This window comes from Bicyclus anynana, chromosome 26 (genome assembly GCF_947172395.1).
Source record: "Bicyclus anynana chromosome 26, ilBicAnyn1.1, whole genome shotgun sequence".
Lineage (NCBI taxonomy): Eukaryota > Metazoa > Arthropoda > Insecta > Lepidoptera > Nymphalidae > Bicyclus > Bicyclus anynana.
In genome coordinates, this window is record NC_069108.1 from 855,565 (window position 1) to 881,149 (window position 25,585).

At 36.5% G+C, this 25,585-nt stretch overlaps 1 protein-coding gene across 1 annotated transcript; it reads left to right on the forward strand.

The window, feature by feature from the left end:
• Positions 1 to 3,478: 3,478 nt before the first annotated feature.
• Positions 3,479 to 21,728, forward strand: LOC112045691 (putative pre-mRNA-splicing factor ATP-dependent RNA helicase PRP1). Its single transcript, XM_024081974.2, has 10 exons — positions 3,479 to 3,646; positions 6,448 to 6,563; positions 7,123 to 8,275; positions 9,857 to 9,993; positions 11,688 to 11,825; positions 12,597 to 12,719; positions 13,105 to 13,204; positions 13,822 to 13,912; positions 14,902 to 15,064; positions 16,102 to 21,728. Exons 1-10 carry the CDS (start codon positions 3,597 to 3,599, stop codon positions 16,227 to 16,229), a joined length of 2,199 nt encoding a protein of 732 aa, XP_023937742.2. The 5' UTR covers positions 3,479 to 3,596; the 3' UTR covers positions 16,230 to 21,728.
• The last annotated feature ends 3,857 nt before the right edge of the window (positions 21,729 to 25,585 follow it).

A 25,585-nucleotide genomic window follows, 5' to 3' on the forward strand; every position in this document is an offset into this window, starting at 1 on the left:
TTTACAAAATTAAGTTAACACAAAACACTATAATTACACTTACTAAGTTTTAATTAATTTATATACACAACAATCGAAATAATACCATAAAACGAAATAATAACTAATTACACGAAATACGTATGATGAAATAAAATTACAAATTATTTATTTGAATTTAAAGTTTAAACCTGATTACCTGAACCTGGTCCTGAACCTAAACAAAGAAAGTACGACGTATCTAAACTATAAATTAAAACTTAAAGTATGTCTCTAATCTCTATTTCTAAATCTAAAAAGCAAATACGTAAATAGACAGAGTCAGACAAACAGTACCTAGTAGAGATGAGTCCCTCACTCATGAGTCGCCTCGTTTGAGGTACTCGTGATTGCAAAATGAAAGAGTTCCTCAAATTTCAACATTGAACCACCTCACTTTACTCTTCAGTCCTCACTTGAAAATTGACATTGACAAATTGAGTATTGACTTAATACGCGATGTATAGACGCGAGTACGAGTGAGTATTGAGTCGAGCGATTGAATGCACTAAGTGAGCGAGTGACAGTGAATCGCCATTGTTCATATTTCTATTTATCTTATGAACAACCACCTGCTTATTTATTGCGTAGTACATTTCTCTATGTAATAATAAAAATGTTTCTAAAATAAAATAAAATATATAATAAAATAAAATTCTCAAGTAATAATTTATATACAACATTTTTTAATTATTTAATATTATTTCTGTAAGCATTCATAATTTAATTTGACGTATGATATTGAATTATGAACCCTAAAAACATGAGTATTAGATTTGTAATCTAGTGTCATTGATTCGTATTTCGTTTATTTTTGCAGTCAAAAAATAATAACTGAAAGAAAAGATGTGTGGGAGAGAGACGAAAAAATCCTTATCGCAAGTTATAGGAATTGACGCCCCCGTCCGCCCCTCGCCTCGCCTCCGACATTCCACTGAATATCGGCCATCGGCGAGTTCGGCGCGTCGCGATGCATTGCGTACGACTCCTCGCCTCAAATGAGGGGTCCTCACGAGGTCCTCGCGAGCACCTCACCTCGTCCTCCCTCAACCTCATGTAAAAATAATGAGTTACCCATCTCTAGTACCTAGCTAACTTTAACTACCTACCTACGTGGTACGTGCCTAGAAGTAGAACATAATCATTAAAATTTAAATCTACTTGCCAAAATCTAAGTAAATTTTTCACCACCAACATCAATGTATGAACAATCAATTTCGATCATCATGTAGTCGGCATAAATCTCCCTAGCGCCGTACAAAAATATGGTGTTTTTGCTCAACGCCATCTATTGGTAAATGGATAAAACGCCTACATAGAGTTTAGTAACCAAAAATGCTGATCCCTATAAAATACGTAGAAACCTATAGAAGAAGGTTCAACTTAATTTGGCGGTTGGCGCTTAAACATAAGCGGCATTCCGCCTTTTAGAAATTTTGTATTATCTCCGAAACTATTTAACTAATTAACATACTATAAAGGGCAAATCTTATCTCCATAACATCCTTGTGATTATTAAATAATTTATTTTGATAAGGATTTAAGTTAAGTAGCATAAATAATGACGCAAACCTAAGTATATAAAATTAATAATTTTTAAAACACAAAAGGTACTATATCTGCTAATGTATAGAAGATAGGTATATGGTGTCGCGGACTTTTTTGTAGAACTTTTAAAGATACATAAAGCCTCCATACATTAATTTCAATTTTACACAATGGTTAAGGCAGCGCATGCGAATAAGTCTGCCTAAGAGGATTTTCGGTCCGACCTGTATGACAAAAACTGTGATAACTCGGCTAATATATATGATACCAATATAAAATATAGCCTATAGCACTCCCCGATAATGTAGCATTCTACTGGTGAAAGAATTTTTAAAATCGGACCAGTAGTTCCGAAGATTACCCCATTTAAAAAATGTGACAAACTTACAAACTTACAAACTTTACCTCTTTATAATATTAGTATAGATTACTCTTTTTAACAGAGTTCATTGTTTACAAACAAAACACTTCGCAAAGTTTCGTCCTAAAAATGCTAACTGTGGACGGGGAGACTGAATTGAGAGATTTAGAATGGAAAAAAATATTAATTTTAGATATTTAATAAAATATGAATTATTATTTTGGAATTTTGGACATCCACAATTTGTCCGTTTTACGATCAAAGGTGACTCAAGACCCATCGTAAGTTTTTGACATAAGCCATGAACATAAAACTTTACACAATTCGAAGACAATCGCAAATAACTGTCAAATCTTAACAAATCATTCACTCTTCGTATAAAAATAACGATCTAATCGTAATGAACTAACTATGCCCAACCGATGGCTTTCCATTGGCTTACACAATCCGAAATAGCCGTTTGACAAGTAAAAACGTACGATTTCAACTGTCAAATCCAATCGTTTGCGTTAGACAATTAGGCCCGATAAGCCTACTCGACTAAAATACTAAAGTAGTCTGAACTAGGCTTAAGACCTATTTATTTCGAACTACTTTTGTATTAAAACATTCGTACTCGACTAAAATACTAAAGTGGTCTGTAACATGGACCTTCATTTGTGGTCTGTGACATGGACTAAAATCACAGATAATAAAGTTAATTAATAGGCATGAGCCTACTTTCAAAAAATGAAAACCGAAAATCTTAAAACTTTGTGGAACCTAGTTTTATCACCAAAGTAACAAATTAATCAAAATAAATTTATTAAAATTAAAAAGTTCATCCTCAGAAATATTTTCCAGTAGTGGGAATTGAACCCATAGCCTTGGATACAGGAAGCATGGTCACTACTCACTGTGCCATGCGTCCATTGTAACATTTCGAAGCTAGTTTTGAAGCATTATAGTATAATTATTATTTTCCGTTTATTTACAAATTGCTTAAGCTTTGACAGGTCCATCTGTCTTGGGGATCTTTCTTGTTATAGAAGAGTAAATTCAAACCTACAAAAGATTTTTTTACTCATTTACTAACTTAAAAAACAATCATCTATTTTATTCACAAACGTAATTATTAACTAGAAAACTATTAGAAACTATATTTTACAATTTTACAATAGTTCACCGGTAAGAGCGGTCGGACTCATCATCGAGGGGTGGTGGTTCGATCCCCGCCCCGTTGGTCCATTGTCGTACCCACTCCCAATACAGTCATTCCCGACTAGTTGGAGGGGTATAAGAATATTGGTCATATTTAAAAGATATGGCAAATATTCTTTAAAAGAAGTTGTCCATGAGGAACCAATATTCGCCATGTCCGTCTGTTTGCGGTTTAGACTAATAATAGTAGAAAGCTGTACATTAGCATGACTGTACATTAAAAATGTAAACAAAGTCACAAAATAAAATCGTATTTCCGTAATAATATTTTGCAATCAAATACCAGATATAAGAACCTGGTTCAATAAATACACACATAATTAATGATCTGTGGCCTACATTCACATCCCTTTGCCTAGCAAAACCGCGGTCGCCATTTTGTAGCCTGCGTTTAGCCTCGTTATTTTACGGAAAAATAACAAAATTGTCTCGCGTGTGATTACATTTTGTTGTATGGTTCCAAATAAGTATGTCTAAAAGAAGGATTGAAGTGATGGACCCGTTCATCAAGAAAAAGAGGTATTTGAAACGTTTTATATGTTTGTTTATCGATTTTCGAATCTTCCATGCCTTTGTTTTCTTCAGAAAATCTTCAATTTATGAAAATTATTGTGAAAATCTATCTCACTGATTAATAACTATAGTAACTATAACTTGGGCTGTAATACATTTTTGTAAACAAATTTCTATTTAAATGACCTGTAGAAATGCATTAAATAATGCATGATTTCGATTAACCATTACGTCCAGATAGTATTGGTACCTCATTGTAATAAACAAATTACTCGAACTCAGCTCATTTATGCAACCATGTATCTATCTATCAATATATTATCTAAATATAATTATTCCTATTTTTGTAGTTAACTTTATGGGTTATGTACGCATGGTACACCCTAAAATTGTAAACTCAGCTAATAATCCACAAATACATTTTTACAAACTTATAATGAGAAAAGAATTTTCAGTTGTGTCTATACTGTATGTGTAGTGCCTACCCTAGTTGTATACCTTATGCACATTGCACGTCACTATTTGGATTAATACAACTGTCCAGTGTTAGCTTGCAAATTAATACACAAAGTTCTCTGAATTTCTATGTTTATTTGTGTATGGCATGTTAATTACATCCCACATTTTCGTTCCTGTGTGGATACCGGGATTAAGTATATCCTATGTTACTAGTTGATAATGCAGTTTTCCTTTATACTACAGCCCAATTCCATATGTACAGTTTATTAAACCCAGGATCTCCGCCTTGTAAATCCACTGTGCACACCACTGTGCTATGGAGGCTGCCAAAATCACTGTCATATGCTGGACCTACACAATAAAGGAAGAGGTTGAACTCAGATCAATGAGCTATAAAAAACGAATTTCATAGATAATAATCTATGAAAACAAACTTGCCCTATTGCTCTCTACTTACTGCCCTCAGTATCCCAATGGATGTTCGAAGGCTAAAGTGCGCTTACATATGGGATTTCCTAAAAAAAAAAATAACAAATTAATGAATAACAAAGTAAATTGGCCAGCATCACTACTCTAGCAATTTGCTTATACCTGATGCAGCTGATTGCACAATACAAATTAAATATATAAAAAAAAAATATGCTGGACTTGGTATCTTTTCTGTGAATCCATGGAATGGTACGATATTTGTCTAAAGTTTCTGCTACATAAGTAAACCCAGGGCAAGCTGTTAGTGTAGATTATTTCAACACTTCTTGAAATTAACTTTTGCACAATATATATTGTTCAACTATTTGCACAATATATCAAAATATTGTTTAAATATTGTGCATTGTTGTGAAAGCTCTAAGCAGTTTGTAGTATTACATGTTGGTTGTTGGTAGTACAACACATAAAAATTGTGTTAAATCTGGTGATGGAAGTGTCACGTCTGTGTCATAGGTGAGGATTTTTATTAATTTTTTTATTTGTTGACTGTTGACATATAAACCTTTTAACATTCTATGGAATGGGACAAATATCTTAGCATTCCATGGATTCTTGTGCAGGTGCCGGGTCAATCGCGTGGTACAGGGAAAAACTCAGAGCAGTCTTGGACTTGTGACCAAAGAACATAGGGTTAAGGAATTCCTTGACAATCGATTAACATACCCCCTGTATAATTGACCATTCGACACTGTGTAACGATTATTTTAAATTTAGTTTAGCAATGTGCCGATAAATGGCAGTGTAAGTATAGTTTTTAACTCTGCATTGCAATATCAAGTGGTTCTTACGAAGGGTAAATATTGTGAAGATTTTTACAATAAACAAGATTCGCATTGGCCTAGTGCCTTGGTTGCTTTATTTCTCTCTGGTGCAGATCCCGAACACTCCCCTTGTGCTGTTCTTCCTGCCTAGCCATTTTAGCATTCTATGGAAGCCGAGTCCATTGCGAGGAAGATATAAAAACTGCCTGCTTCTTATGATCTTAGGTTGCGTAGGCTTAAGGAATTTCTTTAAAACCGGTTAACACTTCTGCTCGTGTTGTTCTCCCTGCCTAGCCAAAGTGGAATGGCCACTGGCCCCTACAACTACAACAAATTAGATTTGGCTAGGCAGGGAGAAAAACATGAGCGAAAAAGGGGAGTGTTAATTGACCCGGCATCTAAACAGTGAATCCATGGATTGCTATGCTAAGATATTTATCTCATATGTTGATCATTGGAAGGGTTAAGGCATAGGCAGGATAAAAATAATTTTTACTTCATTAAAATTCATTCTGATTGTCAAACAATAAGAATCTGATAACATAGGTTACTCAAGTGTCAGGGCTGTTTAATATTTAAGCTCTTTGTGCACAACGAGTATCGAGATCTGTACTAATATTATAAAGGAAATATTTCATTGTTTGTTTGCATTATAACATAACACTGCTTTGAAAGTAGACCTATTTGAAAAATTATTTCACCAATTTTTTTTTCTGAGCCATTCTGTTGTGTATATATTTTTCTTGTGATGTGAGAGCTGGCGGCTCGAGACTGTTGTGCTTGGTAGTCTATTGGCAGCACTGGACGTCTATCGGCTGATAATGATGATTGATGATGATGAGCAGAGCAGTTCCCTCCATTAAGAGAGTAGCTGATCTCTTTTGCTTTCAAATTTAACAGCCAATAATGGGTCACTGTACCTTTTCAGTCTCTCATGGGTGACACTGCCTGTGCTTAATAGTATTAATGCCGGCTCGTTGACGTGATTGGATATTCTCAACTGATACACATTGCTATATCTAGTAGTCTTCCTTTTGGGGGGTAAGGTACCCTTAAAAATGACTACAAAAACTGATGATGATGTTCGCTTGTCCCCAGGGAGGAGAAGGCAGCGGCCGCGGCGCGCGCCGGCGAGTCTTCGGACTCCGTGGCCACGCTGGGGACTGCGCCGCCGCCCACCGCCACCAGCACGCCTGGAGTCAACCCCTACACAGGTTCCCATTCATCTAAACTCCATTTAGCAGACTCCTTGAGCTATGTCGGTGACTTAGGTTCTTTTGCGGATCTCATCATTTCTAATTCGATCATGCAGAGATACTCTTAGCATAGCGCGTTGCATGACTGAGCCTTCTTATGAAACCCATAGTTAATTACCAAGACTCGGAATTATAGGTCACAACTGACACGCACTTTCTTCAGACAATTTTGGCAATGGGACGTTGGGGTCCCAAGGTGCTGGAATGGCGACCCCACAAGAGAAAGCGCAGTGTTGCTTGACCAGGTGGACTGACGACATCAAGCGACATCAGTCGCAGGGCTTCGCTTGATGCAGGCGGCTCTGGATTGTGATGTTTGGAAGTTCCTACAAAAGGCCTGTGTCCTGCAGTGGACGTCTATCAGCTGATATGATGATGATGATGAACCAGCATAATTACCAACGCTCCTTGCTACATCAAAAATGATTGCTTGCATGATAAACTAAGATATAAAATGATTTTATATTGTCAAACTTTTTTCTCTAAAGATAAATAATACAAATAAAAAAATCCGCAGGTCTTCCTCACTCAACGCGTTACCACGACCTCCTGCGACGTCGCCTCGGCCTTCCGGTGTGGGAGTATAAGAACGACTTCATGAGACTCCTCAACACACACCAGTGTGTTGTGTTGGTCGGCGAAACAGGCTCTGGGAAAACAACACAAATACCACAGTGGTGCGTCGAGTTCTCTGCTGTTACAGCGGGGAAGTCCCATGGAGTCGCTTGCACGCAGCCCAGAAGAGTAGCAGCCATGTCAGTGGCACAACGAGTGGCAGAAGAAATGGACGTCGCTTTGGGACAGCAAGTCGGTTACAGCATCCGTTTTGAAGACTGTTCCGGACCACAGACAGTGTTAAAATACATGACAGACGGTATGTTACTCCGTGAAGCCATGTCTGATCCGATGCTAGAACAATACCGAGTGATACTGCTCGACGAGGCTCACGAAAGGACTCTAGCGACAGACATCCTCATGGGAGTGTTGAAAGAGGTTATAAAACAACGCACAGATTTAAAATTAGTCATCATGTCAGCCACATTAGACGCTGGGAAGTTCCAACAGTATTTCGACAATGCTCCGCTAATGAATGTACCTGGTAGAACTCATCCCGTAGAAATTTTTTACACCCCCCAACCAGAAAGGGACTACCTAGAAGCAGCGATACGCACAGTCATACAAATACACATATGCGAAGAAATAACCGGTGATATACTGCTGTTTTTGACGGGGCAAGAGGAAATAGAGGATGCTTGTAAGCGGATAAAACGAGAAATAGACAATTTGGGTCCAGACGTTGGTGAACTGAAATGTATACCTTTATACTCGACATTGCCACCAAATCTTCAGCAACGTATATTTGAGCCGGCACCACCAAATAGAGCAAACGGTGCTATTGGAAGGAAAGTTGTCGTATCAACCAATATAGCAGAAACTTCGTTGACTATAGACGGAGTTGTGTTCGTAATAGATACAGGTTTCTCCAAACAGAAGGTGTATAACCCCAGGATCCGTGTGGAGTCCTTGTTAGTGTCCCCCATAAGCAAAGCATCGGCTCAACAAAGAGCTGGTAGAGCCGGGAGAACGAGACCTGGGAAATGCTTCAGGCTGTACACGGAGAAGGCTTACAAGAATGAAATGCAAGATAACACTTACCCGGAAATTTTGAGGTGACTTTTGTAAAGTATTTTCTTTTAATTATTTCTTTTCTAGAGCATAATTACATTTTCAAAATTAATGGTAATAATTTTTGTAGACATTTAGATTTTACAAGGCTTTAGCAAACAGAGGAATATACTGTTGTAGAAACACCCACTTTTAGGATAGTAAACCACAAATAAATTCGTAATTAAAAAAATATTTGTCCAAAAAATCATAACTGTTTTCTAAATTACGAAAATGGACTGTATGAAAATGGGTCTAAAGTAATATTTTTCAATATTCTCAAATCCAAATAAAATGTGTTCTTTTTTTTTCAGAGAAAATGATTTTTTCGATAAGATAGAACTTAGATTATCAGTGATAAAGTCTATATCGGCGCTTAGCTAAAATACTTACTCCTTGAGTAACATCTAATAGTGTTCATTACAGAATCAAATATCTCTGTAAGCCCACCAACCCACATTAGAGCAGCATGATGGATCGAAACTCCTATAAGAATAAGGCTCTGTACTGTAGTGGGTTAATAAAGTATGACAATGATCCAATATTCATGGTTTAGAAGTTTTAACTTTGTTATATCAACTATTCCGTAGATTTCTCAGTTGGAGATCTTATTTAATTAATATTATAAAGCTGAAGTTTGTTTGTTTTGTTCAATATGCTAATCTTAACAACTACTGGTCTAAACTTTAAAAACATTTTGTCTTGGGTAGTCAATTTTTTGAGGACGGCTAAATATTATGCTACAATCAATAGGGGGTGTAGCATTATTGAAAAAAGTGTCAATAACGTATTTTACGTTATTCACCTTTTAACAAAAAAATTTAACCGACTTCAAAATCACAAAAACAAATTAAAAAGCGTAAAATAACATCGCATGTGCTACCTTCTGATCACTTCGAAAGCGGTGCCAAGCCAGTGACGTATTAATCAGAGACGGCTTTAATTAATACGTCACTGACTTGGCACCACCTTCAAAGTGATCGGTAGCATATACGATGTTATTTTTCGCTTTTTAGTTTATTTTTGTGATTTTGAAGTGGTTTCAATTTTTTTGGTAAAAAGATTTTATTTTCTGTTTTTAATGTGTTAGCATTTAATTTTCATAATATTAAAAAATCGCTTCGAGTTGAGAACCTCCTCCTTTTTTTGAAGTCAGTTAAAAATTACATTTAATTTTCATTATATTTAAAAAAACGCTTCGAGTTGAGAACCTCCTCCTTTATTTGAAGTCAGTTAAAAATTACATTTAATTCTCATTATATTTAAAAAAAAAACGCTTCGAGATGAGAACCTTCTCCTTTTTTTGAAGTCAATTAAAAATTACATTTTATTTTCATTATATTTAAAAAAACACGCTTCGAGATGAGAACCTCCTCCCTTTTTTTGAAGTCGGTTAGAAATGATTCCATTGGAGTGCTTCCTTCACAAGCGCTGCGTAAACAGTTAAAGTTACGCATGAATCATGTATGACGGAGTTGTCCCAAAGAGGTTTCCACGCGGACGAAGTCGCGGGCGTTTGCTAGTTTTGTTTTACATGTGTATAGTGTGAGCTGCGCCCTAATGCCGTGCCGCGTTGCGTTTTGCAGATCAAACTTAGGATCTGTAGTTTTGCAGTTGAAAAAGCTGGGTATCGACGACCTGGTGCACTTTGACTTCATGGACCCGCCCGCGCCCGAGACGCTGATGCGCGCGCTCGAGCTGCTCAACTATCTGGCCGCGCTCGGTGAGTCCCACTGGCTATTTGGTTTGATCAACCAACCAGATCAATTGGCTCATTGCTGAGCTCGAGTCTCCTCTCAGAATGGGAGGGGTTAGGCCAATAGTCCACCACGCTGGCCCAATGCGGATTGGCAGACAGAAACCGTGCCATATCGCATGTGTCGCATTGGTTCACTGTTAACAATTTACTTTTAAATGCAAAGAAAACTAAATGTGTTGAGTTTTCATTACCAAATGTTATTAAATTAGATAAGTCTATAATGATCGATGGTGAAACACTGGAAATGGAGAATTCCACAGTTTTCCTGGGAGTGACCTTGGATTGTAAACTTCAGTGGGGTGCTCATATAGAATTTACTGATGTTGACACAGCTAGACTTGTTTATTTTGCGTACTTTCACAGCGTAATGTCTTACGGTATTTTGTTGTGGGGCAAGGCTGCTGATATACATTCCATATTTATACTTCAGAAAATATATATATATATATAACAGCATAATCTATGTAAGACAAAATATTAATTTGTACAAACGAAAAAGAGATTTAAATCCACGTCTTACTTAACACGGGCATAAATTAGTTATTTCTGCATATTGTCTCTGAAGAGTAAAAAAATCTTTTGTACGTTTGGGTGTGCTCTTTTATAATAAGATCCCCAAGACTATGCTGGAACTGTCAATGCCAAAGAAAAATATAGTCAAGGTTACTACATCATTGATGAGTTCCTTAAAGATAAAGATGCTTGGAGGCCATTGGATCAGCTTCCACCTTCACACAGGAAGTAAAACTAAGAAATTGTAATTTGGTCATTAATTATAATACTGTATGATTTATTTTTAAAAGAGCAACTGTTGAGTTTCTTGCCAGTTTCTTCTCAGCAGAACCTGCCTCCCGAACCGGTAGTAGAATCTTTACAAAATTTTCCTACTTTGAATTTTTTGGCTTTGCTATAATATACCCCCTTCTACGAAAAAAAAATAAATGTGCCACAAAAACGTGTGGAGGAAATCAGCTATAGAAAGAGTGGACTGTATCAATAGGCTAGGAGACTGATTTTAGGAAACAGAACTTACCTTTGTTTTTGCTTTAATTTGCTTTCTGGTTTTAGCTGGATTATTCCGATATAATGCGGTTTTTACAGAGGTTTTGCGCACATGCGATTAGGACAGCGGGTTAGTTCACCCACATATTATTAGTCAGGTATAAAATTCGCATTAGGATGAGTAAATAAATCCCAACACGAGGTAGCTGCTGTAAACCGTCGAGGAGTTCCCTTGTATATCTTCCACCTCCATTATACACTCGATTGCAGTCGTAACCTATAAATATCTATATATATTTGTTGTAAACTTTTAAGGAGTTCCCTTGACTGTCTTCTATCTTCCAGCATTAGATCAGTTTCAGATTGTCTCTCATAGTGTGTTCAAAGACAGTTCTCCTCGATTCATTTCAAACACGTTAAATTCAGATGACATGGACAACTAAGTCTGAATTCTCAAAAATGGTTGACCTGTTATAAATAGTAGCACCCAAAATATCTTTATCAAATAACCTTTTCATTTAGAAGGTCCTTTAAAGTCATTGTAATTTTGGGAAAAAAAAATTATAACCTGTTTGTAATGCAACAAATAAAAATACATTCTTTAAAAGCTTGTTTTAAGAAAAATATTATTGATTGTATATTTTGTGGTTTTCCAGATGACGACGGCAACCTGACTGACCTGGGCGCCGTGATGGCAGAGTTCCCGCTGGACCCGCAGCTCGCCAAGATGCTGATCGCCAGCTGCAACCACAACTGCTCCAACGAGATCCTCTCCATCACTGCCATGTTGTCTGGTCAGTGACTTTGTTGAGCTTGAGATGACAACCTTAAAGGTCTGGGCGCAGTGATGGCGAAGTTCCCGCTAGACCCGCAGCTCCTATATGATGAGCACTAGCAGAAACCACAACTGGTCTAACAAGATCCCCTCCAAAATTTCATAATAATTTTAATCAAAATATAATTATTAACAACCCTGACGAGTTTTGTGTTTCAATAGGTCGTAATACGACAGACGCTGATTGTATAAATGCCGTCATTTTTTTTTTTTGATTTCTCTAAAGCATTTGGTTTTGTCAACCATGAAACATTGTTGTTGAAACTAAATTATCACAGTGCTCTTTATTTTCTTTACCCTAGTAATAAAACTCAATCATCATCATCATCATTATCAACCCATATTCGGCTCACTGTTGAGCTCGAGTCTCCTCTCAGAATGAAAAGGTTTAGGCATTAGTCCACCACGCGGGCCCAATGTGGATTAGCAGACTTCACACACGCAGAGAATTCTCTGGGATGCAGGTTTCCTTACAATGTTTTCCTCCAACATTTGAGACATGTGATATTTAAAAACATGAAAACTCAATGGATGAGCATAATTTCTCAAGTGTTATTAGGTTAGAAGACCTAACCATCAATGAGTAATATCAATGAGTGTCCCACAGGGTTTATTTGTAGGACCCTTTTTATTTTTAGTCTATATCAATGATCTGCGGATTGCGGATATTGATTAATTAAATTTTGTTTTATTTTTGAAAATGTTCCAACTTGTCACACTTTGCTTACAGTCCCGCAATGCTTCGTGCGGCCGAACGAAGCGCGCAAGGCGGCGGACGAAGCGAAGATGCGCTTCGCTCACATAGACGGCGATCACTTGACGCTTCTCAACGTGTATCACGCCTTCAAACAGAGTGAGTTCTCATGAAATGTTCAGTAATATTATGAATCTATATCTGAATCTACTTATTAAAGTGACTTTGTGTTATATTGTAATATAATTGTAGCTCTATCATAGTCTCATTGTTTAAAAAAGATCAACTGACACGAAATAGTGATATATAACATCATACTTAAGTTCTATCTACTGATCAATTTGCAAACAGTGATTTAAGTCTTAATATTTTAAGATTAATAATTTAAGATTTATTAGGCAGTGCTCCTTTAGTTTTATTATATTTTTTGGCACCACCTTCAAATCAATCTGTAGGTAGAAGTCTTCTAGATGACGTATCGGTTGACATATTATATTGGTCGACGTTAGCTTAGGTTGATGTGACGTATCGGTTGATGTTTCAGACATGGAGGACCCGCACTGGTGCTACGACAACTTCATCAACTACCGCTCGCTCAAGTCGGGCGACAACGTGCGCCAGCAGCTCAGTCGCATCATGGACAGGTAGCGTACTCGCACCGCCTTTGGCTAATGAAATCCTAGACCGATAGATTTTACCCCTCTGTCAATAAGATCAACGATCTAACGCGTTTCAATGTCTATTACTATAGAATCAATGTCTCATTGTTACGTTTTCCTCTCATTCAAGTGGAAATAGGGTGATAAAATATAGACTATGTATAGTCCTTTTCATGATAGAAGTTCCCTTAGACGCGGCGCTAATGTCTTAATGGCGCTCATTGTCATTTGATAATGGCGTTCTAATTAGTCCAAAAGCTAGTAACGGTCCTGTAAGGTTAGAAATTTGTACACTTATGAATCATGGGATTTATAGCATGCTAAGGGCAATAGCCACAACCTGGCAGGCAGGTCAGCCCTGCATTGGTCCCTTTATTTTTTTTATTGTAAAATAAATTGAAAAAATAAATCCCATGATTCATATGTGTACAAATTTCTAACCTTACAGGAAGACCGTTACTCGCAAGGTTCACTAGCTTTCCAGCTATATTGTCATTTGTGATAATGTAGCTTTCTATTGGTGAAAAAATTTACAAATCTGTCCAATAGTTTTTGAATATATTCGTCACGTACAAAAATACACATATTTTATACTGTTCCAGGTTTAACCTCAAGCGGACGAGCACGGAGTTCACCAGCAAAGACTATTATATCAATATTAGGAAAGCTCTCGTCAATGGATTCTTTATGCAGGTTAATATCTTCTCTTATATCATTAATCATAAATTATGTATTTAGTAGCAGTATATATATTTGTGCTAATTTCCATCGCCAAGCAGCAATGCTGTGTCCCAGTCCCAATTGCTGGTATTTACAGGCACATGAGGCTTTACACGCACACCAGGTTGATGGACACCCATCAACACTTTGTAGGAAGTGTTCTGTTTATAGGCTATGGTTTATTCTAAAATAAAAGTTTAAGAGAGAAATAATAAAATTATTATGTTGAAATAAGAAAGTCATAAAAATAATAATAGGAACAGCTGTGAAAAAGAAAATAATAGTGTGGTGTGTTTTTGGATGTTCAACAGGCTTCTGACAAGGTCTGGCATGAAGCATTTTAAAACCAAACACACAACTATTTCACGTTACTATGTTATATGAGAATATTTCAAGTGAAAATCTATGACGCGTATTCATTCGAACTTTCATGATATTAAAGCAGGTGTTCCCCAGGGTTCCGTTTTGGGACCAACACTTTATTTATTATACACTGCTGATATTCCCGTCTCAAATAGCATACTACATTTACCGCTACATTCAATGATAATACAGTAGTATTGTAGAATAACAAAGACGCAAACATGGCTTCAAATATTGTATAAGAGCATATGAACAAGTTACATTTATGGATTAGAACATCTATAGATGATACAATAATTAATTATTAAATAGCGTTGCTTATCACACGGAGGAATGTACAAAACTGAGCGCACACATGTACACTTTTGTCTTTATTCCATTATTTATTTATGTATATATATAGTTTTTACACATCCTGAACACAAAACTCGATATTGTGGACGATATTTAGGTATTATTTGCTATATACCTAATTGCTAATATGTTGTTGACCACAACTAACATTGAGATGTGGAAATTTTCTTATTTTAGCGCCTCATTTTTCATAACACATCTAACAGTATTGAACATCATTGGTGACATGAATGTTTTCCTTGCAGGTGGCACACCTGGAGCGCACGGGCCACTACCTGACAGTGAAGGACAACCAGGTGGTGCAGCTGCACCCCTCCACCTGCCTCGACCACAAGCCCGACTGGGTCATCTACAACGAGTTCGTGCTCACCACCAAGAACTACATCCGCACCGTCACCGACATCAAACGTGAGTCATTTTACTTAATTTCTTTTTTAACCGACTTCCAAAAAGGAGGAGGTTCTACGTTCGACTGTATGTATTTTTTTTTTTTTTTATGTATGTCCAGCGATAATTCCGTCATTTATCGACCGACCGATTTTGAAAATTCTTTTTGTGTTTTGAAGAGTTTGATTCCAGGGTGGTCCCATTTTTTAAATGTATGTTATATTGGTGAAATCGTTCATTTTATAATGTACGACTTGCTCATAATTCGATGAACTATTAATTAAACTGAAATTGAAACCAGTCTAAAACTGATATTATTATTTAATTAATCACAGTAAATTGGACATTGTAAAAGTTTATTTAACAAATCTGGCCCAGTAATGTATGAAGTAGTGTGTCTGTCATTCATGTATAGTATGAACAGCGTAGGGCCATGTGTGTTACCTTGCGGAACACCATAGTTGTTCTGTGTGTTGCCTACATCTTAACTTAGGCCGGACAAACAGACCGACAGACGATAATTCTAATGACAGATTGTGTTTTAGTATCGTATAGATAAATGTACGAAAGTGAGAAAAAAATCTACTAAAATCTTTCTTTCTTTCATAAAAATTTATAAATTTTATGGTTCCGTACATTAAACGTAACGTTTTTTAATATTTGAATTATAATCATAAACGCACAAATGACAAAGATATTAGTTACGTCATTATTTCGTTCCATTTTGTATGGGGCGTTTTTCAGGGATCCGCGGCAGCGCCGCAAATCTGACCCTTTAAATCCCTGTAGCTCCGAAAGTAATGATCGCAGATACTCTGTTACTTTTACAAAATTGCTTTACTATTAGCATACTCTTAATTTATATACAATTTAAAAATCTGTCATCCCTATTATAATAATAACCATACTGCTTTTTTACTGACATTTCATATTATTCTGACATTTTACCTATACTATTTCGACTTTTTAATTTTATTTTTGATTTTTTTTTTTATTTGATATGAGTATGTCTGAAATAAATCATTTTTTTTTATAATCATGATTGTTGTATGTTCCAGCGGAGTGGCTGCTTCGGATCGCGCCGCAGTACTACGAGCTGAACAACTTCCCGCAGTGCGAGGCGCGGCGCCAGCTCGAGCTGCTGCAGACGAGGCTCGACTCCAAGGCCTACCAGGAGGGCTTCTAGACGTGCAGCTGGGTTACATCGATGCCACATCGTTAATACAACGTTGTATCACAATCGCACCGTTGGTTCATCGGCAGTACACGTGGATGTCACATCGTTGGTACATCAATGTCACAACATTGGTTCATTGATGTCACATCGTTGGTACATCAATATCACTAGATTGATACATTGATGTCACATCGTTGGTACATCAATATCAATACATTGATACATTGATGTCACATCGTTGGTACATCAATATCAATACATTGGTTCATTGATGTTACATCGCTGGTACATCAATATCACAACATTGGTACATCAATGTCACAACATTGGTTCATTGATGTCACATCGTTGGTACATCAATATCACTAGATTGATACATTGATGTCACATCGTTGGTACATCAATATCAATACATTGATACATTGATGTCACATCGCTGGTAACTCAATATCACAACATTGGTACATTGATGTCACATCGTTGGTACATCAATGTCACAACATTGGTACATTGATGTCACATCGTTCTTGCCTCATTGTTGTCCAGCATAAACATTATCTCACTTCTGAATTTATATATTTATTTAACGATAATATGACTTGATTGAATAACCGTTTAAGGTGATTGAAAAATGTAGTGACTTGTATTTTTAATAAGCTACTTGCCCCTTTTGTAAACAGTGTTTAAACTGAATTATGGAAATATTACAAGATATATTTTATTTTGTCCCGTCAATAATAACCAGTAAAAAATTTAATATAAATAAAAAAATATCTTCATAAAATTTTTGCCGTCGAAAACAACACATTAGCAAGTGACGTCATTCATAGAGATAACAGCATGATTGGCGTTTGCAGTGATGTGATATATCACGTCACCGCAAGCGGCAATCACAAACCGATGCCTTGTAGCGAATGACGTCACAGTTTATAATTGGTAAAAATACAATTTTGTTTTATAAAAATATTACAATTACGATATTATTTTTACAAATAAAAATGTGATTAGAGTTTCTAGGCATCTAAACTGACTGTAGGCAAAAAATCTTCCTAGTTTTGTACAGCAGGCGAGTAGCCTATTGTACACTGAGTTACATAATTACTTTGTTAATGAATTTTGCTGTTAATTTAAATATATCTGCAATTGGTAATAGTCTGGCTCAGAAGTGGGATATATTATGCTATAAAGACTCAGACCAATTATATAATGGACTTGAATCTCACCCAAATTCATCAACAAAGATGACTGTAATTTTTTTAACGGGATGAGGTAAACTCACATCGGAAATATTTAACACTGATAAATATAATTTGTGTCTACACTACACACTATGTCGCAATACACACACGTGTAATTTTTACACAGATTAACAAACACATCGCTTGGACTATCCAAAGGTTATTCGATTACTTGATAATTCCGGCTGAAGAATCAATTATTTTTTTAGATATTGTTTTTATTACAAATTTGATTGACTATAATTAAATTAACTTAAAAATACTTACAAATGAAACGTAACTTCATCTTTTACCAAACTTTGCCGTTTTTATGCTATTTAATTAAACAAATTGGCATTTTTAAGGAGTTATTTATACTAATATATAATATAAAAATACTATATAATTTTAAACAACAAAAAAAATAAACGATTACAACAATGGGTTCATCTAAAACTAGGGGTAAACAGTGGCGTGCACAAGGTTTTTAACTAGGGTATGCACTATAGGTATAAATTGTACAAAATGGGAAATTTCTCCTCCAATACAGGGACGTAATGAACTTTCAGAGCGTGCATTGTGTTTATGCATCTATGAAGTGCACGCCACTGCGTGTAAATGAACCCTTAGATCATTGAATTTTGATCTTTTTTTTTTTATAAAGAATATTATGACCAATATTCCCATTCCCCTCCAACTAGTCGGGAAAGTCTGTGCTAGGAGTGGGTACGACAATAGACTAACGGGGCGGGGATCGAACCACCACCCCTCGGTGATGAGTCCGACCGCTCTTACCGTTGAGCTATTGAGTATCTGAATCTGAGGATCTTTGACAGGGTAACGTCTAGCGAGGCAGGTCCATATATAATTCGTCTGAGTACAAAGACGACAAACGAAGCAAAATAGATAACTCGAATCCTCGACCGCGCACTTTCGTTGCAATAGGACGAAAGAGAGATATGTCATTGTATTCACGTGACATGGTCCATCTATGACATTTATTCTATATACACTCAGAGGCACAATTATCCGCCCACTTTAATATGACGCGAGTATATCAAAGTGGGCGGATAATTGTGCCTCTGAGTATATACGAAAGGTCACACACGAAATTTCGAATACTGCTTTGTACATAGATGACATTTGATTGAAATGTAGTTTGTAGTTAGTAGACGTACGCTGAGAACGTATTTTGCGACAGGGCCGGATTAAGGAGGTCCAAGTCGCGGTCGTCCGCTCAATAAAGGTCACGCCAAGAGAGTATAGCTTGGCAAATTCATTCGTAACACTTGATGGTCCGCGCGGGACGGGAGTTGTTTGCGATGCTTTGCGCAGTCCTTCCCCCCGTCGCCTGCATATCATGGCAGTGTCAACAACGATTTTGCCAAGCAATATAGATGAATTTACTGAAATTCATCGACTAGACTGCGCGGTTGAGGACTCAGTTTTCTTTTAATCCTAGCTCTTTGCCTATAATGGACCAACATCTGGCAGACTTTAGAATGTATACAGAGTGAATGGAAATTTTTAGTTAATTAAAAAAAATCTTCAAAGAAAAACTATTAGATAGAAAATAGTCAGGGATCCGTAGAACATTTTGTACACCTGATAGTAACCTCTTTACATATTGGGAGGAGGGTAGAGTAACAAAGGTTGTTACTAACCAGATGTTTTTTACTGTTGCTTAATTAATAGTTAAAGATATGTAATAGCCCAGTGGATATGACCTCTGCCTCCGATTCTGGAGGGTGTAGGTTCGAATCCGGTCCGGGGCATGCACCACCAACTTTTCAGTTGTGTGCATTTTAAGAAATTAAATATCACGTGTCTCAATCGGTGAAGGAAAACATCGTGAGGAAACCTGCATATCAGAGAATATTCTTAATTCTCTGTGTGTGTGAAGTCTGCCAATCCTCATGGGGCCAGCGTGGTGGACTATTGGCCTAACCCCTCTCATTCTGAGAGGAGACTCGAGCTCAGAAGTGAGCCGAATATGGGTTGATGATGATAATTAATAGTTATACAATTTAACAGCTACTATGTCCTACAAATTGCGTGGTAAATTATGTCGTTGTGACGCTCTGAAATTTTCATTTCATTGTAACTCAGTTAGCTACCAGAATCACCAGAATCGAGAATTTTCGTATCGATATGAAGCTACTCATAAAAAATTAACTTGTTAGTAATCAAAATGTTCTAGGGATCCCTGACTAAAAAGTAAAACCTCTGAAAAAAAATTAAACTACAAAATTTTGCGAACTATAAATTATTTTCCATACGGGGTAAGAGAATTCGCCTCTTTCTGTGTATTTTTAAACTAAAGTGTTTTAAATGTTTAAATTGTCTAGTTATGTTTAAAAAAGTAGAAGTTATTTTTAAAATGAAAAAAAAAAACATTTCTAATGGTATTATGACTTTTTGTTTTAAAAAAAACAGTTGGTTATTTTAGTTAAGTGACTTATATTTTATAAGTTATTTTACTGATACATAATATCTTATGTAAAGTACATATAAAGTTATGTTTGTTTTCCGTTTATTTATAGAATATACCTGTGTCTATAATTCGTAATATAATTAATAATTAAGCGACCAATTTATAATTTTCGTTTAGTTATAATTATTAGCTTGATTAATTTTAAATGTGATATTGCACATGATTTATTCTCTATTGGTTCAATCCTTTGAACCAATCAAAATGGACCAATTCTCGTATGGTTCAAAGTTAATTATGATGATAATGTTTACACTACGAGTCAATTTGTTTATTAATGTTGAAAAATCATCATATTTATATGCTAAATCTCTCGGAATATGAAATCCAGCGTTTTTTTTGATATTTGACAGTTTTTCAAAAAAAATCAAATATTACAATTTTTTTTGCGTCACCCAATAAAGTTGTAACTTATAATGTCAAATCATTTTCGATGACTATATCCTTCACATCAGGTATATTTATACACCAATGGCACACCACGGCATATCTCGTGAAGAGGAAAAGACGTCGACCAATAGCGGTCGAACCGGAAATTTCGCTTACACTTTCGTTGCGATGGGAAGTAAGAGAATCGCTTTCACTTTCGTTGCGTTGGGAAGAAAATGATAGCAATATTTTCGATCCACTGCTATTGGTCGACAATATGTCATTTTGTCTTTACGTGATTTATGTTGTGACGCGCGTGATAGTCTTACAAGTCAGCGAATATAAATAATGTACAGGTTAAATCAATTGGTTTATTCACAGTTGGTCCAATTAGTCAATTCACTAAATTTGACAATAGTAAGCCACTTAATTTAATTAACATGAAAACCATTACGACCCTATTTTTCGTATTCCGTAAATCTCATTGTTATCAAAAACTGTTATTATTAACAATGTCAACTGGGCAGTATCTATTGCTTACTGTGATATCCACGAAAGGTTGTCAGTTGCCAACAGATGATTTTGACAAGTAAGCATAAAATAAATAGTGAAAAAAAAATCATGTGTTTTGAGAATTACTAACAATAGCTAGTTGGTACCTGTTGTATCAACTAAAGTTTCGGTTCAAAATGGACCGATTCTCATTACCGGACGTTTTGAAAGTGAATATTGACTATTATGGTTCAATTGGCCAATCACAGATTAATCAATAATAGGCGGATGGAGCGTAAGGAACACGACTGTGTCGTAGCCGCTCCAAATACAAAATTCAATAACTGATACATTCTCGAGTCAGTACGACACGAACCGTCGCATCAGTAACATTCAATATTATTCAGGAGAAATGGCGTTATGAACAGTTTTTAAATATTTTAAAAACTAATATTATAAAAACTAAAGAAATAAGATGGAGTATTTTTTCATTGGTAATTATTGATTATTATATTAATTTACATAATTGTTGTTAGTGTTAAATTTTGAAAAACAAATTATGAAAAAAATTGTATATGCGGATGTCAAGGAGACGCGTGACGTTTGTTTTTTTATGGGTTTCACCGCCTTCACTACGCTGCTTGTAAAGACTCGCTCTGTATGATCTTTACTCTGTGAGGCTAACTTTAACTTGGATTATTCTCAATTGGTCCGATTCTAAATGGACCAATTCTCACATGGTTCAAAGCTTATTGTGAAGATATTAAAGTTTCATTTTGATTAAATGAATATATTTAAGATGATCTTGTGTTTTAAGTAGTGTTTCAGCGTTTGGGTATTTCTAAGTCTGCCAAAGTGCTGCGATGTTTGTGAAGTGGACTCAAAAGGACTAAGTGATAGTGTGTGTACGTGGAATAAATAGATATATGACGTAAGGTTTATGTTGTGTTTTATTTGATAACTACGTGACGTATCGCGGTTTCACTCGTGTATTTCCCGTTCCCGTTATCTATACTTATAATAAATCTGTAGAGAGGTCAATTCTGTACATGAAATATATTTCCAAAATAACTATCAGGGGGTGATTAGTGATCGATACTGATGCCAAAAATGCAATTAGTAAAACTTTTGTCCGTCTGTCTTTATGTTCGTTATAGAAATATAAACTACTCGACGGATTATAACGAAACTTGGTACAATTGTTCTTCATACTCCTGGGCAGGTTATAGTATACTTTTCATCACGCTACGATCAATAGGAGCAGAGCAGTGAAGGGAAATGTTGAGAAAAAGGGAGAAGTTACTCTATTTTTTAAGCTTCCGTCGCCGTCGCGTGGTAGGGTAGGGTTAGGGTAGCTTAGGGGTAAGGTGGGGGTAGTAGTAGGGTTTCACGCGGACGAAGTCGCGGGCGTCCGCTAGTATGAGAATAAAATAGCCTAGCAAATGACGTGGCTTTAATCATAATAAGATTTTTTTTAAGAGATTACCTTGTCACTTTACATCTTAATATTAGTATCATTAAGAACCCATAATCGGCTCACTGTTGAGCACGAGTCTCCTCTCAGAATGAGAGGGGTTAGGCCAATAATCCACCACGCTGGCCCAATGCGGATTGGCAGACTTCAAACACGCAGAGAATTAAGAAAATTCTCGGTATGCAGGTTTCCTCACGATGTTTTTCCTTCACCGTTTGAGACCCGTCTTCAAATGTACATAGGTAACTGAAAAGTTGGAGTTGGTTGCATGCACCTCCAACTTTTCAGGACCAGACCAGACCAGATTCGAACCTACGCTCTTCGAATCGAAGGCAGAGGTCATATCCACTAGGCTATCGTGTCTCTAATATTAATAACTAAATCAATTTGGTTTACCCACTTTGCTGTTCCCGTAGGCTAATTCACTATCTTTGACGTATGATATCACACAGTAGGTCATCATCATCATCATCATATCAGCCGATGGCCGTCCACTGCAGGACGTAGGCCTTTTGTAAGGACTTCCAAACATCACGATACTGAGCCACCTGCAGCCAGCGAATGTCTGCGACTCGCTTGATGTCGTCAGTCCACCTGGTGGGGGGTCGGCCAACACGGCGCTTACTAGTGCGGGGTCGCCTTTCCAGCACTTTGGGACCCCAACGTCCATCGCCATCACTGGCAACACGCACTGTTCGACACAGTAGGTAAATGACATTTTTTATAGATTTATACTAAAGACCAAAATGGTGATTATAAGGCCAACTGCTGATCTATTCACTATTATTTATATTATATTATATTATATTTTATTATTATATTATATTATTATTCACTACTAGCGGACGCCCGCGACTTCGTCCGCGTGATTTCGTTTTAAACTTTCAACTACCCCTACCCTACCCCGACCCTACCCCATCCCAACCCTAACCCTACCCTACCACTACCCTACCCTACCCCATCCCAACCCTAACCCTACCCTACCACTACCCTACCCTACCCCTGCCCTACCCTTACCCTACCCTACCCTACCCCTACCCTACTCATTAAGGCTGCACTTCTTTATTTATTCCTCCCACCGCGAGTCGCGTCGAGCGCGACAACCGTTACACAAAAATAATCCATATAGCACGAATTGGTATTCACGCGCGATGGCTTAGCGTATTTTTTGTATAACTTTGGTGTTTCTTTACCGATTTTTATGATTCTTTTTTTATTGAATAGGTAATAATATTAACTTTCTTATTAGATGATGAGTGATGAGTATTATTATATTTGTCTACTCTTATAAACATAAGAGTAGACAAATATAATTAGAAAGCTCCGAACTGCTAAGCTATCGGGAGTTACACGTGTTATTGTGAGTCAACCATAAAAGATAGACATATATATGCTGTTGTGTTTTTATAGATAATTTTAAGGATAACATTTCCGTCATACATGATTTCTATGTAGCTTTAACCATTAAGGCTGTACACGCGACGGAAACTTAAAAAATTGAGTAACTTCTCCCGTTTTCTCAACATTTCTCTTCACTGCTCTGCTCCTATTGATCGTAGCGTAATGAAAAGTATACTATAACCTGCCCAGGAGTATGTAGAATAATTGTACCAAGTTTCGTTAAAACCCGTCCAGTAGTTTTTGTTTCTATAAAGAACATACAGACAGACAGACAGACAAAAATTTTACTGATTGCATTTTTGGCATCAGTATCGATCACCCCCTGATAGTTATTTTGGAAATATATTTCATGTACAGAATTGACCTCTCTACAGATTTATTATAAGTATAGATAGTGTCACACATCAAATCAATTGTCAAAATGTCATTAACATACTGTGATATCCACCGAGTAAGCACCGGATGACAATTTTACGTAGAATCTAGTTTCATATATGTCAACTAGCATACGTCAATAATATAGTGAATAAACCTTATCATCAAATGTGTTGATAACTTTGACTATTTAGACTAGTTGATAACGACCGATACCGACTCCTTAACGCCCTCCCCGAGGCACGGAGGAATTGGCGTGTACTTCATACGTGAAAGTTCTGCATACGCTAAGAGATGTTTTTCTTTTCCCCAGCCAGTTTGGTTAATTTTTCTTACCTGATACGCTTATCGACAACCTTATGCACGCCAGTGACTAGCGTTCATCAAATAAACGACAGATCTCGTAAAGAGAAAAACATCGACGAATAGCGGTGGAGTTAAAATATAGCTGTCTGTCGTCCCAACGCGATGTTTTCAATTCCCTGCTATTGTTCGAAATTTGTCTTTCTCACGAGACTGAATTAGCCTGTACATTATACTGATGATATGAGGTTATAAAAATAAAACAAGGCATAAACAATAATTAAGTTTATTCTGTAACAATTACATCATTTCATACTCGCAGACAACTCAAACACACATTTATATTATAAAAGTAACGACTATCACCCATTGATTGTGTACTACGTACTAGAGAAAAGACATCTTTTATCTCTACCGCGTTCCGTTAAATTGCGGCGATATCGCCGCACATCATAGCTATTCTATATGTGATCTAGCGCATATACTCCGTGCTAGTTTCACCGTCTGTAAGCCGCCCCGAAAGTTGTTAGTTCAATACAAGAAACCCTTTAACAATATTAAAAATGACCTCAATCTAATTCACACTCTAGCGAAAAGAAAAAAATAAACATGCTGTTCAATTCTGTTTCTAAAGTTATTGAACTTTGACCTAGTTTAGGCTAAAGAGACCGACAAGCCCCATATCGGCATCGCGGTGTCATAGGTAGGTGTTTGAAAATACAGGATGTTTTAAAATAATCGATTTTTGTGAAGGACATTGACCAACCGAGGATTGGTATCGGTATCAACTTTATTGAGACACAATGGAATAAAGCTTAATTGAGTGTATGATTTGAAGACTTTTAAATATAATTTACCGTCTAATGATAATAGGGATGAACACAGTTTTTTAAATTGTATATAAATTAAGAGTACTCTAATAGTAAAGCAATTTTGTAAAAGTAACAGGTAATCTGCGATCATTACTTTCGGAGCTACAGGGATTTAAAGGATCAGATTTGCGGCGCTGCCGCGGATCCCTGAAAAACGCCCCGTTCAAAATGGTATGAACTTATGACGTCGTAGGCGATTAATGATCGTTAGATTTGTATGGGCGTTTAAACAAAATTACTAATATCTTTGTTATTTCTGCGTTTATGTTTATAGTTCATATATTAAAAAATGTCACATTTAATGTAAGGAAGCTAAAACTGTATGAATTTTCATCTAATTACGATAAAATATTTCTGGTAGATTTTGAAAT